Source organism: Pseudopodoces humilis, chromosome 14 (genome assembly GCF_049639895.1).
Source record: "Pseudopodoces humilis isolate 2021_Gansu_Grassland_sample_001 chromosome 14, ASM4963989v1, whole genome shotgun sequence".
Taxonomy (NCBI): Eukaryota; Metazoa; Chordata; class Aves; order Passeriformes; family Paridae; genus Pseudopodoces; species Pseudopodoces humilis.
This window is the reverse complement of record NC_142213.1, coordinates 99,833-114,383: the sequence shown is the minus strand read 5'-3', so window position 1 is coordinate 114,383 and position 14,551 is coordinate 99,833. Positions and strand designations below refer to the sequence as shown.

Here is a 14,551-nt window from a genome sequence, read left to right as displayed (position 1 = left end):
AAATAGAATTCAAGGAGTTGCTCTATGAATTTTGAAAACTGATAGGAAGCCTGTAGTAATATTGTCCAATGGCTCTGTTTGGAATACATTGAGCCGTAAGGAAGGTACATTTGGAGAAACTGCAAAACTGCTTTTTTTTGTTTGTTTTGGTTTGTTGTTGTTGTGGTTTTGAGATTTGGTTGTTTTTGTCACTTTGGTTTGTTAGGGGCTTTTTTTTGCAAGGTGGGGTGGGGTGGGGAGCGGTGTGGTTTTGTTTTCTTTGTCTCTAGGGGCCTACTACTGTGCTATTTCATTTTTCTTCCTGCACAGTAATGAGATGCCCAGGTATCTGTTAGAGTATACAATGAAAAGAAATTGCTCACTTTTGGGAATTCTTTGCAGTTTCACTGAGAGCCAGAGTCTAGTCTGCTTTTCCAAACTTGTTTAAACATTTTCTGATGCTGAATTGTAATAGATTCTGTTTCTGGAGAGACTGCTTAAAATAATTTAAGATTATGCTTTCTACTTTTCTCTTCAAATACATTGTATGAGTTTGAGACGCACATCAGAACTTTATTTTCTAAAATGCAGTACCCTTGATTCACAGGATCAACAAAGGGGCTTGAAATTTCTTTTCTTATGTAGTCAACAAGAAATCTGACATGTCAAAAACTCAACTCTTTTCCTGGCAGTGACTATGTCTGATGATGCTGAAATCCTCAGACAAGCAAAACCTATAAAAGAAGCTCCCGCTTCACACAATCTTCAGTAAACAGGTAGCATTAGGTAGCCCACATAAGGCTGCTCATTGCCTTTTCAAAAGATTTTCTATCTGGGATTTTTAGGATGCTTGTAAGATTACAGTACCACAAGAGGACCCTTGCTTACTTGCAGTCGGTGCTTTCAGTGCCTCAAGACTGTCAATTCCCAGCAGCAGAATTTTTCACAATGATCAGATCTCTTCCTCTGAGCAACTTTCAAGCTCTAGGAGTCTAATTATTACCTGTAACTATAATAATGGAACAAAAATAATTAGCTAAAGGAAAAAAGTTAAGCAACGGGCATTAAATAACCTTACCTACTTTGTTACATCTCCTAGCTTATTTTTTGTGTATTGTAGTGCCTTTCAGGTATCTCCCTTGTCTGAAAAACACTGAGATCTAGTCTTCATTGATATGCAGGTGTGTGCACACACACACACATGTATAGATCTGCATGTGTCTTGTCAGCATTCACTAATTAGTGATTAGCATTCACTCACATTAGCTAACAATGTCTCTTGTTAGCATTCTAGCTAGTTGATACAGATTTGTGCTGGCATGCTTTGGTGGCAGAACAGTGTGTATTAAACTGGAAATATTTCAGGGCAGCACCAGTTTGAGCTGCTAAGCAGAGGATGGTTATCCCATGGGAAATTCACTGCTGTGTTTCCATATCTCTTTGCTGTCTCAGTATGCCTTGTGATACCACAAACCAAAACCTGTGAAGCCAGAACAAATCTTTATCCCCCATAATACCTGGTTCATATATACAGCTTGAACAAGAGTTGCATTTCCATTCCACTCCCCTCCTACAACACTACATGAGCTTAGTGAGGCAAAGAAGGAGGAACAGAAGGAGAACTCAAAAGGCTTTGGAGTATTGTCCTCCCCATTGAGTATGGAAGTCTGCTTAAGGAATCTCAGACCAAGCTGTGTCATGTACCAGTTTCCCTCAGCTTTTGGAAACTTTAATTCCCCTCTTTGCTTTGATATTTTTGCAAAGGGATGAATTCTAAACTTTAGTTGTGCTGTTGTGTTTAATGTTGTGTTTCTCAGAGTGGCTTCTCTGTCAGTTAGAGAGAAACATTGCTTGGCACGAAGAACAGATGTAGAAAAAGCCATTGCAGAACTCCTGAGAAAGCACTTTTATTAAAGCATTTGCTGATCTCAAGCCTTGAGAGCTGTGACCTCTCCTAAATCTCTTAAAGTTGAATCAGCTAATGAGACAGTTCAAATCTTTAAGTTCATCCTCATTGTTTCCTTCTTTTCCAGTACTGTGGTGGAGTTCTGTGTTTCTGATTTTTCTATCACTGTTAGGTCTTTGCATTATCCTTCCTTTGAGGAAGGCTTTTACCAACATTCATCTTTTTCTCTTTGGCTTTCAGTTGCAATACAAGAGAGTCTGTGGCTACAGCAAACAAAAATGCCTGTGCCCTTATTTGTATGATGGGGTGCTCAAAGCAAACAATCCATGTCCAAGTTTCAGCTATGCTTCCTCTTTCTAAAGAGCAACATTCCCCCCAGGGTTATGAAGCAAAATGGAGAAATATTATGCATAGTTCCTACACAGATCATTACAAGTATTTTGAATCAAAAGAAGTTCACTATAAAGAAGAAAACAACTTCAAAATCTTTCAGTCTTATACTTCAAGAGATCTCAAGCTAGAAGTAATAGTCTCCCTCAAGCTAATTAACCTTGGTTTTGTGACCTATATTAAAACAGTTGCTTCAAAATAAGAGCTACTCGCCAGTGCCTGGGAAAAGCCGGGTAGGTGAGGCAGATGAATAACTGCATGTTTCCAGGAAGTCATTCTCTGTTACATGAAATTTGCAGTTATCTCAGGGAAGTGAGATACTAATTTCCCCACTGAATTAATTTCTGGTGGATCCAGTTTGGGATGAAGAAGTTATTACTTGGGGAACAATACTTTTGCTTCCTGTAGAAGGAGGCAGGAATTCTTGGAGGAGAGCCCTGCTGTATGTTACCCCATGCTTAGTTCCTTTTCTCTCTTTGGACCTAGCATGGTGATTGAGGGAGCTAGAAATAGGTAACCATTTGTCAAGCACTGGTGGGACTGTAGTGACTGCACTTGGGGCAGTACGTGGGATGCAGTCTGCTGAGCAAGAGCCACTGTAGCTGTGTGATCTTGTTCAAGGACCTCTGGGTGCAGGTCTTGGGCTTTCCCAGCATGAAGCAAGTGCTTTCCTAGTTTTCCCTTTTGCAACTTGGCTTGGCTTTCTGTTGCACCCAGCTTGGAAAGGGGATTTCCCGGTTCTGTTTTATTCTCAGAACAGTCCCAGTGAATGTTTTCAGCTCCTCTTTTCCCAAGTCACGTAATTGTAGACTCTTACTGTAGTTAATTCTTTTAACGTAATTTTTTTTTTTAACTGAACATTTTAGTCACCTTAATCTTAGTTAGAGTTACTAGGAGGAAGCTTGTCAAGTCGGGGTAGAAGCTTGTTACCAGTTCCTGCAGTAAACCCATGGTATTTGATCACTTTCAGCTTGACCATTGAGAGAAAAATCAGTGACTTAAACCCAAGTTTATGCAGGAACTCCTGTAATGAGTTAGCTCACTGTATCACCAGTGTACAAAGACTTAAGAATTCTTTATGACTGGTTTAAGTATTTTTGCTTTTAGACATGTAGGTTTGTGAATTAATTAGTGTTCTTGCTAATAGGTTTTCTCAGTTGAAGAGTCTGAACTTGTCTCATAATAGACTGGGAGAGTTTCCTGTATCACTGTGTGAGATCTCTACTCTGACTGAGCTTAACATTTCCTGTAACGGACTTCATTACTTGCCAAGTCAGATTGGCAAACTGTTGAAGTGAGTATGTTCTTTACATCTGTGGTCATAAATATCCTTGGTGCCTCAGCTGAGCACTACTGATGTCCAGGTACTGTTTCTGAAAGTGTGAAATCTAGGGCAGCCAGTTTTCCCCATGAAGGCTGAATGATTAATTTAACTCCAGCAAAAGGTCAGGAACTAAGATGTGCAATTCCTTAATCACCACTATTAAAACATCACAGCTGCTGGTGCAGAAAAGATGAGGAAATTTGATGCAGATGAAGCACTGAAGGCAATTGCATTGTTTCTTAAATAAGTCTGTGTGCATTTTTCTGCAGCTGTACAGTTGTCTGACTTTCTGTATGTATTATTTAAATTTAATGTTTTCAGTACTGATGCATTTTCTATTGAAGTTTCAATTTATTATTATAGATAACTTTTCTATGGTAACTTCTCACAGGGGTCAGGTGATTTTTGTCAGCATTGGTATGTTTCATTGTGTTCTACAGAATTGGCTTCTTTTCATGTCAGAGGATTTTTAAGCAATCCCCTCTGAAAATTTTGTCTTAAAGTGTTTGCTGGAGCCTTGTGCATTTTCCCTGGTAGCTACCCCAAATGCCTAAAAGGTTAAGTTTCACTAGATTTAATTGCAGAGTTAGTACATTTGTACAGATGAACATCAATATTGAACTGTTGATTTATTGTGGCCTGCTTTTCCTCCAGCTTATATCTTTAAAAAAAAGGAGTGTCTGAGGCCATGCTGTATGTGAGCAAGTAATTTCCAGAATGATCTTTTAGCCATATACAAACTGTGAAGAAAAAGCTATATGTAGGCTTACACTTTCTGGAGGTTTATAGCTTAATTATGGGTCCAGTTATCTTGATGACTCCTTGAGCCCTTATTCATAAGAACTTTTTGAGGCCTCAGATTTCATTTCTACCACCACTAAACACAGAAAGGTCTCTATTGGAACATAATCATAATAAGGGAATTGTATATTTGGGATCTGAGTCTCAAAAGCTATACAACATTTGAAACAATTCATCATACAACAGAAAGCTACCTTATTCTTTTCTGAGTGTGTGTTGGAATGGGCAACTAGCGTGTAAAAGTCTTCTACTAGTGCATTAGTGTGGTAGGAGGTGTGATTAAAGTGTGCCATTTATAGAAAACCAAATAATTAAGTAAATATTTTTCATCTACAACGTAAGTACTGATTTGTATTTTGCTTGTGTTTACTTATAATCTTCAGCACAACTGGAAGTTCCAAGCCTATTTACATGTGTGATAACTTTCACAGTTCAGTAACTTTACATATATAAGAATAAAATTAGCTGCTCGGTTTCTTTAAAAATAACCACATTGAGATCAGCTAACTATACAAGAAAATTCACTGGAAATACTAAATGTGATGTTCAATACTCTTTGCAGAATTCTTTCTCTTTTTCACTGTTGCAGTCTCCAGACATTCTGGCTTGATGGCAATTTCCTCACATTCTTACCAGAAGAAATGGGAAACCTGCAGCAGCTCAACTGTCTTGGGCTTTCCTTCAATAACTTCTGTGAACTGCCTGCAATTTGTGAGAAACTTGTCACCTTAGACAAACTAGCCCTGGCAGGGAACTTACTAGAGACCCTGGACCTGACAGTGTTGAACCGTATGAGTCACATCAAAAGTGTGGACCTGAGGTAAGGGGTGAAACTTGCAGTTGTCTATAGAACAGACTGCTACTTGCCATTTACAGCAGAAAATCTGTCTAACTTCTGGTACATTTTGCAATAAACTAGGTTCAGTTTTTTCTTTTACTGATTCTTTAGCTTTTCTGGAGTTCTCTTTCTGAGGGTGTGCAGAATCCACTTGGAAAAACAAGCTTAATTGAGCAGTGCCACATGCTGAATGTGACCCAGGCCTCTAGTTTCCTCTTGTGATTTGCTGTTACCTTGAGCTTTGGTAGCTCAAGGTACCAAAACCTTGATCTCTCCTTCCTTTTTTTTCCGCTCTGCCCTAGAGATGTGATCCTGATTCTCCAGGCTGCCAACTGCAGATCTCTCAGGAAGGAACAAAGAGCTTTTTGTGTGTGGCAAGGCAGTCTAGTATCTGTTCTCTGCATTAGCTTCTTGCGTCTGTGCAGAGTAGTTGCTCCTTGGCCTGGTTTCTGTTTTCTAGACAGGATCTTTCTTCAGAATGTCTTATGAATTTGGGAATCATTAAAATGGTTACGTGTAGCAGTTTAGACAAAGGAAATGTTTTTGTTTGTATTCACTGCCTGAAATTCACCATTGCTTGTCACGCATTTCATTCACTGTGCTCACCTTTGGTGTTAGCCTTCCCTAGAATTCTTCCTTTCCTCTTCTTTCTTCTCTCTTCTTACTGATGTGCAGTGCTCAGTGTCCTATTTTCTGACTTTTTAACTCATCTCTGAGTGTTTAGGCTGAACAACCTGAAGAGAGCAACAGCTGACACTCTGGAGGGGAACAAATCTGTGGCTTACATGGATTTACGAGACAATCAGATGACAGATCTGGATCTGAGCTCCTTGGTCAGCCTGGAGCAACTGCACTGCGAGCGAAATAAGCTGAGAGAGCTGACACTGAGTGGTTTCTCCCTTCGGGCCCTGTATGCCAACAGCAACTGTATGTCTCTTTGTCTTCTTCACCTGCCTTTTCTCTTGAAGCCCTGGGACCAAAGGAAAACAGCCTTTTGTTCTCTCTCACGCATTAAAAAAAAATACTTATGCTGATATTATTGTGGTGAAACTGTATGTGATGGGTCCTCTGAGGTTAGCTCCTACGGATCATATATGCATGTGTGTACACAGGCTGCGTAACAGTGTAGAGGTTGTGGTTTTATTATGTCCAAGGAATTCATCTTCCATTGGGATCCGTTTGGGAGCCCACAAAGAAAAGTACAGTTATCTCTTGTTCTGGTGCTCCACATGACAGATGGAGAAATGGGATAGTGAGACATTGTAGTGCCATATGGCAGATGTATGAAGTGTGAACTCTTTGGTGGGAAGGATCAAAGGTGACCTTGAGTCTCCATAAAGAAAGACTGTGAGTCTCAATTGATAGCTAAGCTGCTTCTCTGTGCTGTTTTCTCTCCAAAGCTCTGCATTTATACTTACTTACTTGCTTTACTTCATCAGGTCTCACAGCTGTCAATATTTATCCGGTTCCTGGTCTACTGACATGTCTAGAACTCTCTCAGTAAGTGATAATACACAACAGAATTTAAAGCAAGTATCTGGACACCTTTGCTTTTTTCTGCAAAATTTTCTAGAGGTTTTAAAGGTTTAAAAAATTTGAGAGCAATTAAACACAATAGAACTTCAAAGCCCAGCACTAAACAATGGTGAAAGTGTCCCTTCTGAATCAGTATGACCTTTTCAGGTGACTTTTCTGTCCTTCAGCTATAGGCTGTGATCAGAAAATAAAAAGCCAAGCAGGGACCACTGAACTTGTGTCAAGTTAGTGAACTGAATGGGGGTGGGAGATCCATGGATCAAATATTTAGAGTAGCTGCCAGTGTTCTCTGCTGTTGGTTTTGTTGCCTACATGTGCCCTTGGAGCAGCATTGTGAGACCTGTAAGATAGGATGCCCTGCCAAATCATGAACCAGCTTAGTTTGCATTAGCTGTGAGATAAATTCCACATGACTAACTCAGATGCTGTTCATTTTTTGTGTGTTGCTTTTGGTTTGGCTGTCTCTAAAATCATTCAGCATTCAGAGTCTGTTCCATATTGAGTGCTGGTTTCTAGCTTTTCCCACTTGCTTTTCTCAGCAATCAGCTACAGTGTGTCCCAGACTGGGCCTGTGAAGCAAAGAAACTGGAATTTTTGGATGTGAGCTACAACCTACTCTTGGAGCTTCCATCGAGGTCAGAAAACTTTTGTAAACAGAGCTGAGCTTTATTCTACAATGAGCTGTCTGGGAAGAGAGAAACAGTGCTAATCCAGTTGCTTAATCCCTTGTTGTGTCGACATGTAATCCACCTACTTTATCTATGCAGCATCAAAAATGCTCTGTATTCAAACGTTGGAAAGAACCAGTTTCTAGGTCAGCCTTTTGAACAACAGGGGCTAGGTAATTCCATCCTGTGCTTTTGGCTGCTACTGCAGTTATTTGTCCCTCACATAGAACATGCTGCTGTGATTTATATGTATTATCATACTGTCTGTGAACACAGGTCATAGGTGAGAGCCTAATATGTTTTGCATCATCCCACATGAATATCATCTGTTACCTTTGACAGGGAGTTACCACAAGGGGACAATTCAGCTGATCTCAAATGTAGCTTTCATAGTACACCATCAGCCATCTCCTTTCTCCCTGTTTCCCTTTCAGTTTCTGCAAAAATGCAGTGAATGAGAGCCAAGAACTAATACGGTTTTACAGTTATTTGTCCTAGGAAGAAGCAAAGCATAAACATTCTCAGCCTAACATGGGTGTTTGGTGGGGGTGTGATTTGATGAATGACACAGTGTCTAGGGCAAGTTGTACTAAAATTGCATGGAGAAGTAGTTAACAGGGAAAAAATGCAGAGCGCGGGTTGGAGAAGTTGAAGCAAGAGTCTTAGGAAGTGATCAGCAGTGCCATTCTAGTGATTGTCACAGAAAAACTATATACATCAAAAGTAAGAAAAAGACATAACAAAGATGTGGTAATGAGAATTTAGAAGAGAATTTTAGCTAATCCAATGGATTAAAGGGACAAAATTTTAAGTATATAATACAAAGAATAATTTACTGCCTCAGAAATAATACAGGAGAGCTAAGCCACTAGTTAAAGCTCTGAATTTATGTTTGCACTGTGGAAGCACTTCTTTCTACCTACAGTGACAACAGGCATTTAGATTCTTCCTTTGTGACTGTTTTCTTTTTCTGCCTGAGAGAATGCTGGGCACATGCACATCAACTCACATCACAAGATACCAATCAGCAGTAGTGTAGAGGGAAATGTAGACATGCTTCGAAGCATTCAGAGAGTCTGAGTCATCTGACCCTGTGTGTTGTTCTGCCTTGTCATTGCATTTTATGGATCAGTGTATTTTAATATTTCCCTTCTGTACAATCAAATTAAGTGGATTAAATACTACCTTTCCCACTCTGTGGATGTCGAGAGGAATGAGCCAAGTTAAATAGAAAACCCTGTGTCTTTCTAGGATCCTCAGAAGCTTGAGTCTTCGGAAGCTGATGGTGGGGCACAATCGTCTGCAGAGCCTTCCACCTCTTCTAGAACACATTCCACTGGAGGTGCTGGACCTTCAGCACAATCTGTTAACTAAACTCCCAGAGACACTCTTCGTCAAAGCTCTGAAGTGAGTGTCAGTAGCAAACATCTTTTGTCTACATTATCCTTTGGAATGTAAGGGCTGAATGTGGCACCTGTGTGACTTTCCTTAGAGGGTCCCATTTGTGTAAGAGATAATGAGGTGTACCCTTCATGAGGAGGTTATTCAGGTGCCATAAGGGAAGCCATCAAGCTGATTTGAAGGAATCAGTCCATGTTACTGTGTAATTACAAGAAAACAGGCTGCCTGAAGAGTTTGTCTTTAAAAGCAGTCATAAGTTCAAGTGCAAAGAAAATAAGCCAGTCAGATTCAGGTCATTGGAGAACTAGAGAGATGCTTTTCAAATGAACAGTTCCTCATAACTGTCTATTCACACAGGAATTAGCCCTTCTTTAAAGAGTCTAAGTAAAGTTTTATGTTGTCTGCTTCCACCACTATTACCCATGGGCTTTTCAGTACTCACTGTTTACTGTAAAATGCTGTATGCATCCACAGTGCATACAGCCAGTAAGTCATTAGTAGACTCACAAATCTTAATGTGAGTAGGGATGTTACAGTATTTTCTGGCCTTCTGTCTGATACTGCTGTCCTCAGTGGTGTTTGTACAGCTCCTTTTCATGGTGTTAATGGAGTGGTTTGGATGATGAGAAGTCTGATTTTTGCACTTGCTGTGGTTAGCCTCAGGTACCTGAATGCATCTGCAAACAACCTGGAGTCCTTGCCCTCTGCATGTACAGGGGAGGAGAGTTTGAGCATGCTGCAGCTGCTATACTTGACTAATAACAACCTCACAGATCAATGCATCCCTGTCTTGGTGGGACACCCAAACCTGCGGGTCCTGCATCTGGCAAACAACAACCTGCAGACTTTCCCTGCCAGGTAAGTCAGTAAGGCTGTTGGGCAAGACAGTGCTCCCTAGGAGGAAGCTGCCACCTCCCCATGATTGTAAGTGAGTCAAAGTCAGATTGAGATGCTTCCCTGTGACTTGATGAAAAAAGCCTGACATTTCTACACACAAAGTGAGGAGAAGCATGTTAAGGGTGATTGGCATAGGGTACTGTTTGCTGTAGGTTTTCCTGTTCTAGTTGAGGTGCCATCCAGAGGGACCAAGGGATGTAACTAATTGTGTTGCATGTGTGTGGGGATGGGGTGATATTTCTTTGCACCTTCAGCACTGATGGTGAAGGGTTTGTCTGTTGTTCCAAGCCAGGCTTGGGGAACCCTGCATCTTACTAGAGCATCTCTTAGGACTTTTGGTCTCCTATCAATAAATCAGAAAAGTAGCTCATGAAGGGCAGTGTCTATGGATACCTATGGATCTGCAGCTTCAGAAAGTGACAAGTTCATGTCTGTAAGATACAGTATTTTTGTTTCCCTTTCAGCAAACTTAGTAAGCTGGAGCACTTGGAAGAACTGAATCTGAGCGGCAACAAACTGAAAACAATTCCTACAACGGTTGCAAACTGCAAGCTACTTCATACACTTATTGCACACTCTAATGAAATCAGCATTTTTCCAGAAATCCTGCATTTGCCCCGTATTCAGGTATTTGTATGGAGAAGATACCCGGGAAAAGTTTGGGTTATAGAATGAGGAGTAACTGCTAGGAGAGAACAAGAGGTCCCAGCAAGGCCAAGTGCAAGGTGTTGTACCTGGGTCAGGTCTGCCCCTGCTATCAGCCCAGGTTGGGGGAAGAATGGTTGAGAGCAGCCCTGCTGAGAAGGGCTTGGGGATGGTGCTGGATGAGAGGCTGCACGTGTCCCGGCCATATGCGCTGGTACCCAGAAACCCCCCACATCCTGGGCTCATCCCCAGTGGCATGGACAGCAGGTAAGGAGGGGATTCTAACCCCCTGCCCTGCTCAGATGAGATCCCACCTGGAGGGCTGCATCCAGCTCTTGGGTCCTCAGCACAAGAAGGACTTAGACCTGTTGGACTGGGTCCAGAGGAGTTCATGAAGATGATCAGAGGGCTGGAGCTTCTCTGCTGTGGTGATGGGCTGAGTGATTTGGGGTTGTTCAGCTTGGAGAAGAAAAGGGTATGGAGTGACCTTACTGCAGCCTTCCATTACCTAAAGTGATTAAAAGAGAGCTTGAGAGGGACTTTGGACAAAGGCATGGTGTCACAGCATAAGGGGGATTGGCTTCAAAGTGAAAGAGAGTAGGTGTAGGTTGGATATTAGGAAGAAACTCTTTCCTGTAAAGGTGGGGAGGCCCTAGCACAGGTTGCTCAGAGAAGCTGTGGCTGCCCCATCCCTGGAAGTTTCAAGGCCAGTTTGTATAGGTCTTGGAGCAACATCTTGTAGTGGAAGGTGTTCCTGCCCATGGCAGATGTGTTGAACAAAATGAGCTCTAAGGTCCCTTCCAATGTAGACCATTCTGTGGTTCTATGACTTTGCTTGATCAACCTGAGAAGAGGCCACAGAATATGCATTCTAGACCTCTCACCTTTCTGAGTTGATCAAAGATCATCTCATTCACTTTTACCCCATCTCTGACATTTCTGGTTTCTTACATTTGAGACAGTGGGCAGTTTTATATAGCTAGGCAAGTTTGCATATAGAGGCCTTTTTTTATCTTTGGTGTGACCTAGTCTGTCAGTATTGGAGTTGTGGCTGTTGCAGGTTGCGTATAAATCATACTTCTTCTGACAAGTCAGATCCATTTTCATGGCCTGTGTGTGAAATACAAGAAGTAGCATGTATGATGTTTGTAAGGAGCACTGGAGTAACTGATGACATGACACAACAAAAGAGTTATTTTCGTGTTGCTTGTTGCTACTGCAGTTTGTGGATTTGAGCTGCAATGAGTTAACTGAAATCCTAATCCCTGAGGCACTGCCAGGTGCCTTGCAAGAGCTGGATCTGAGTGGAAACACAAACCTGGTGTTAGAACACAAGACACTGGATATCTTCAGGTGAGCCATTGACATGTCAACCCAGTAGTGACCTGCACAGGGAAGGGTAACCCTTGCCAGGAGAGGGAATGGGATAGTAAAGTAAAAGCACTCTATCACTGCATAGTGGTGGGATAGTGTTCCCTGCCTGAGGCAGCTGAGACCTACTGTCTTTGGGAAGGGAAAAATCTCAGTCTGAAACATCAGAGCAAGGAATTTTTCAGGTGGTATGAGGTTTTGCCAGGTGTCACTGGAATAAGCAGCCAGACATCTCCAGAAGACCTAGACTTTTAACTCCTCTCCTTGATGCAGTTCTTTCCACAGACTGCTGTCTAAAACTCTAGGCTGGACAAGGTCCTAAGGCCTGTTCAGCAGGTTCTAGAAAAGCTTAACTTCTGTTCTCTCTGTAGTCACATTACCACACTGAAGATTGATGCTAAGCCCTCCCTCACGGCAGACTCGGCACTCACTTCTGCCTTCTGGAGTCATGGAGTAGCTGAGATGGCAGGCCAAAGAAATAAGTGAGTATCTTTACTTTTGGTTTTGGTCTGCTGAACACTGACACTGTCTTCACAGGATGCTGGGCAGAGTGCACTGCTGAGCACTCAAGCTAACCTGCTTTACCCAAGAGCTCAATAATCCCTTTGTCTCTCCGGATCTCTTACTAAGTCTTGGTAACTCACGTCTCCACCTTACCTTTTGCTTCAATTTTCACACTTATCTGGATACATTTGGACTCTCCTTCCCTCTCCAGCAAAGATGCTTTTTCTCTTGCCAGCTTGTGCCTGTTGCCCTCTCCTGCATGTGGTCAAGGAGGGTTTGAGAGTTCAAAAAATAGAATGCAGCTGTACATCTTCCAGGCTAGTGAATGTAGGGACAGTGGCTTTGCTGCCTTGTGAGAATGGTGCTCACAGCAGGGTGCCCAATGGCTGTGGTTTTAAGAATAAGATACTTTTTTGAGATGTACTAACTTTGCTTGTATGATTCTCTGACAGGCTCTGTGTGTCATCCCTGGCACTGGGGAGCTTTGCAGAGGGGGTGGAGGCTGTGTATGGCATGTTTGATGGTGACAAGAACGAAGAACTGCCACGCTTGCTACAGTGCACCATGGCCGATGTGCTCCTGGAGGAGGTACAGCAGTCTGACACCATGTTCATGTCCAACACCTTCTTGGTCTCCCACAGGTAGGACAGTGAGCAAGCTGGTCCTGGTGGGACTTGCATAGGTATATCAGTATGTTAGGTGGGGTGAGGCAGCCCTCCAGAATTACTGTCAGTAGAGTCTGGAGCCTCCTACACCTTGTCCTCCAACAGGAAGCTGGGCATGGCTGGGCAGAAGCTGGGTTCCTCTGCTGTCCTTTGCTACATTCGTAATGAGGTGGCTGATCCAGCCAGCAACTTTTCTCTGATGGTGGCCAATGTGGGAACGTGCCAAGCTGTTCTGTGCCGAAGTGGAAAAGCACTGCCTCTCTCCAAAGTCTTCAGCCTTGAACAATGTTCAGAAGAAGCCAGGAGAGTCAAGGAGCAAAAAGCCATTATAACAGAGGTTGGTTTGGACCCTTTTCACTTCAGCTTCCACGCTCACATAAAAGCTTGGTAAAAATACATGATCTTGGCTGTCTGCATAACATTACAGCGGAGAGGGTGACATGAAGGTTCTGAATGACTTGTCTAGTGCTTCCTGCTCTGCTTCTTTTGCTGATTAGCTGTTCAAAATTGCATGTTCCTAAAACACTGTGGCCTAAGAACTATGGGTACAGGATGACATGTAGTATGCAAAAGTATTAGAATGATTTCTAGAGAACTCTGTAAAGGTTAACTTTCTAAACGCTTGGAAATAACAGGGAGGTTCCAAAGAGTGGGAAAAATACATCGGTAAAGATATTGAGAAATCAGTGCCAATCACTTTAGTTTTATGCTCAGTGTGTCTTTTTAAAAGTATTAAGTTGCTAGGTAGAAGTATTTTTCATAAGCCTAATGTGTCACTGTGTTATAGCTCAAGGCGTTGTAACACTGCAACATAGCATTCTGACTGAAAATAACTATGCAATTAATATAGCATGTTAAATAGTTTAAAAACTGGTTCAATGGATTCTGAAAAAGTGAAATTATTGTTTAAGAGACCTCCCTGTGCATCTCATGTGCTGGGTTTTAATACTTGGCAGCAGCAGCAGTGTTGACACCCAGAGGATAGAGAAATTAAGAACACTGAAATTCAATTCAAAACACTGACTTGGAAAAGGGACTAAGGGTTGTGAGCACTTCTCTTTATGGGAGACCGCTGCCAGGCTTGCCTGGGGACCATCTAGCAGAAGGGGGTAATACATCCAGGTTACAGAAACAGTTTGAGTTACCTACTTGTTCTTTTTTTCCTCAGGATGTAGTGTCCACACTGAAGAATGCAGTTATATATTAATAAGGAGGGAAATAGTTCAGATAATACAGAGAAATAATTTAATATCTGGGTAATCTGTCTTGCACTGAGAAAGTCAAAAGTCACTATCTCACTTGTACTAAGTAAGTTTCACATAAGACTAATCAGTGAGACTCTCTGATCAGTGTACTGCAGGTAGTCTAGCTACACATTTCAGAATAGTCTGCTATAATTCTTCAGGGTGCAACAAAATGTCTAGTGGGATAAAAGTGTGTTATTGCCAGCATGGGTGACGGCAGTTATTGTACCTGGTCATCAGGTATAGTGAATGTCTGTGCTGTAGTACCTGCTCCTAGATCCCTTTCTCCAATGCTGCAGCATTTCTCAAGGCTCCAAACCAGCATATGAGCAATGGAAGGTTTGCTTTCTAAATGATCTAATAGCACATCCAATGCTACTGC

The 14,551-nt window shown here is 41.9% G+C and overlaps 1 protein-coding gene across 2 annotated transcripts in view; it reads left to right on the top strand.

The window, feature by feature from the left end:
• The window catches only part of PHLPP2 (PH domain and leucine rich repeat protein phosphatase 2), a 35,019-nt gene that overhangs the window by 14,253 nt on the left and 6,215 nt on the right, over positions 1-14,551 (top strand). For both annotated transcript variants that reach the window (XM_088062101.1, XM_088062102.1), the window contains 12 exons: positions 3,423-3,569; positions 4,990-5,220; positions 5,963-6,165; positions 6,678-6,738; positions 7,314-7,409; positions 8,694-8,849; positions 9,501-9,701; positions 10,205-10,367; positions 11,608-11,738; positions 12,128-12,238; positions 12,713-12,901; positions 13,031-13,262. In XM_088062101.1, coding sequence (XP_087918227.1) covers positions 3,423-3,569; positions 4,990-5,220; positions 5,963-6,165; positions 6,678-6,738; positions 7,314-7,409; positions 8,694-8,849; positions 9,501-9,701; positions 10,205-10,367; positions 11,608-11,738; positions 12,128-12,238; positions 12,713-12,901; positions 13,031-13,262 — 1,921 coding nt within the window. The remainder of the gene's footprint in view (positions 1-3,422; positions 3,570-4,989; positions 5,221-5,962; positions 6,166-6,677; positions 6,739-7,313; positions 7,410-8,693; positions 8,850-9,500; positions 9,702-10,204; positions 10,368-11,607; positions 11,739-12,127; positions 12,239-12,712; positions 12,902-13,030; positions 13,263-14,551) is intronic.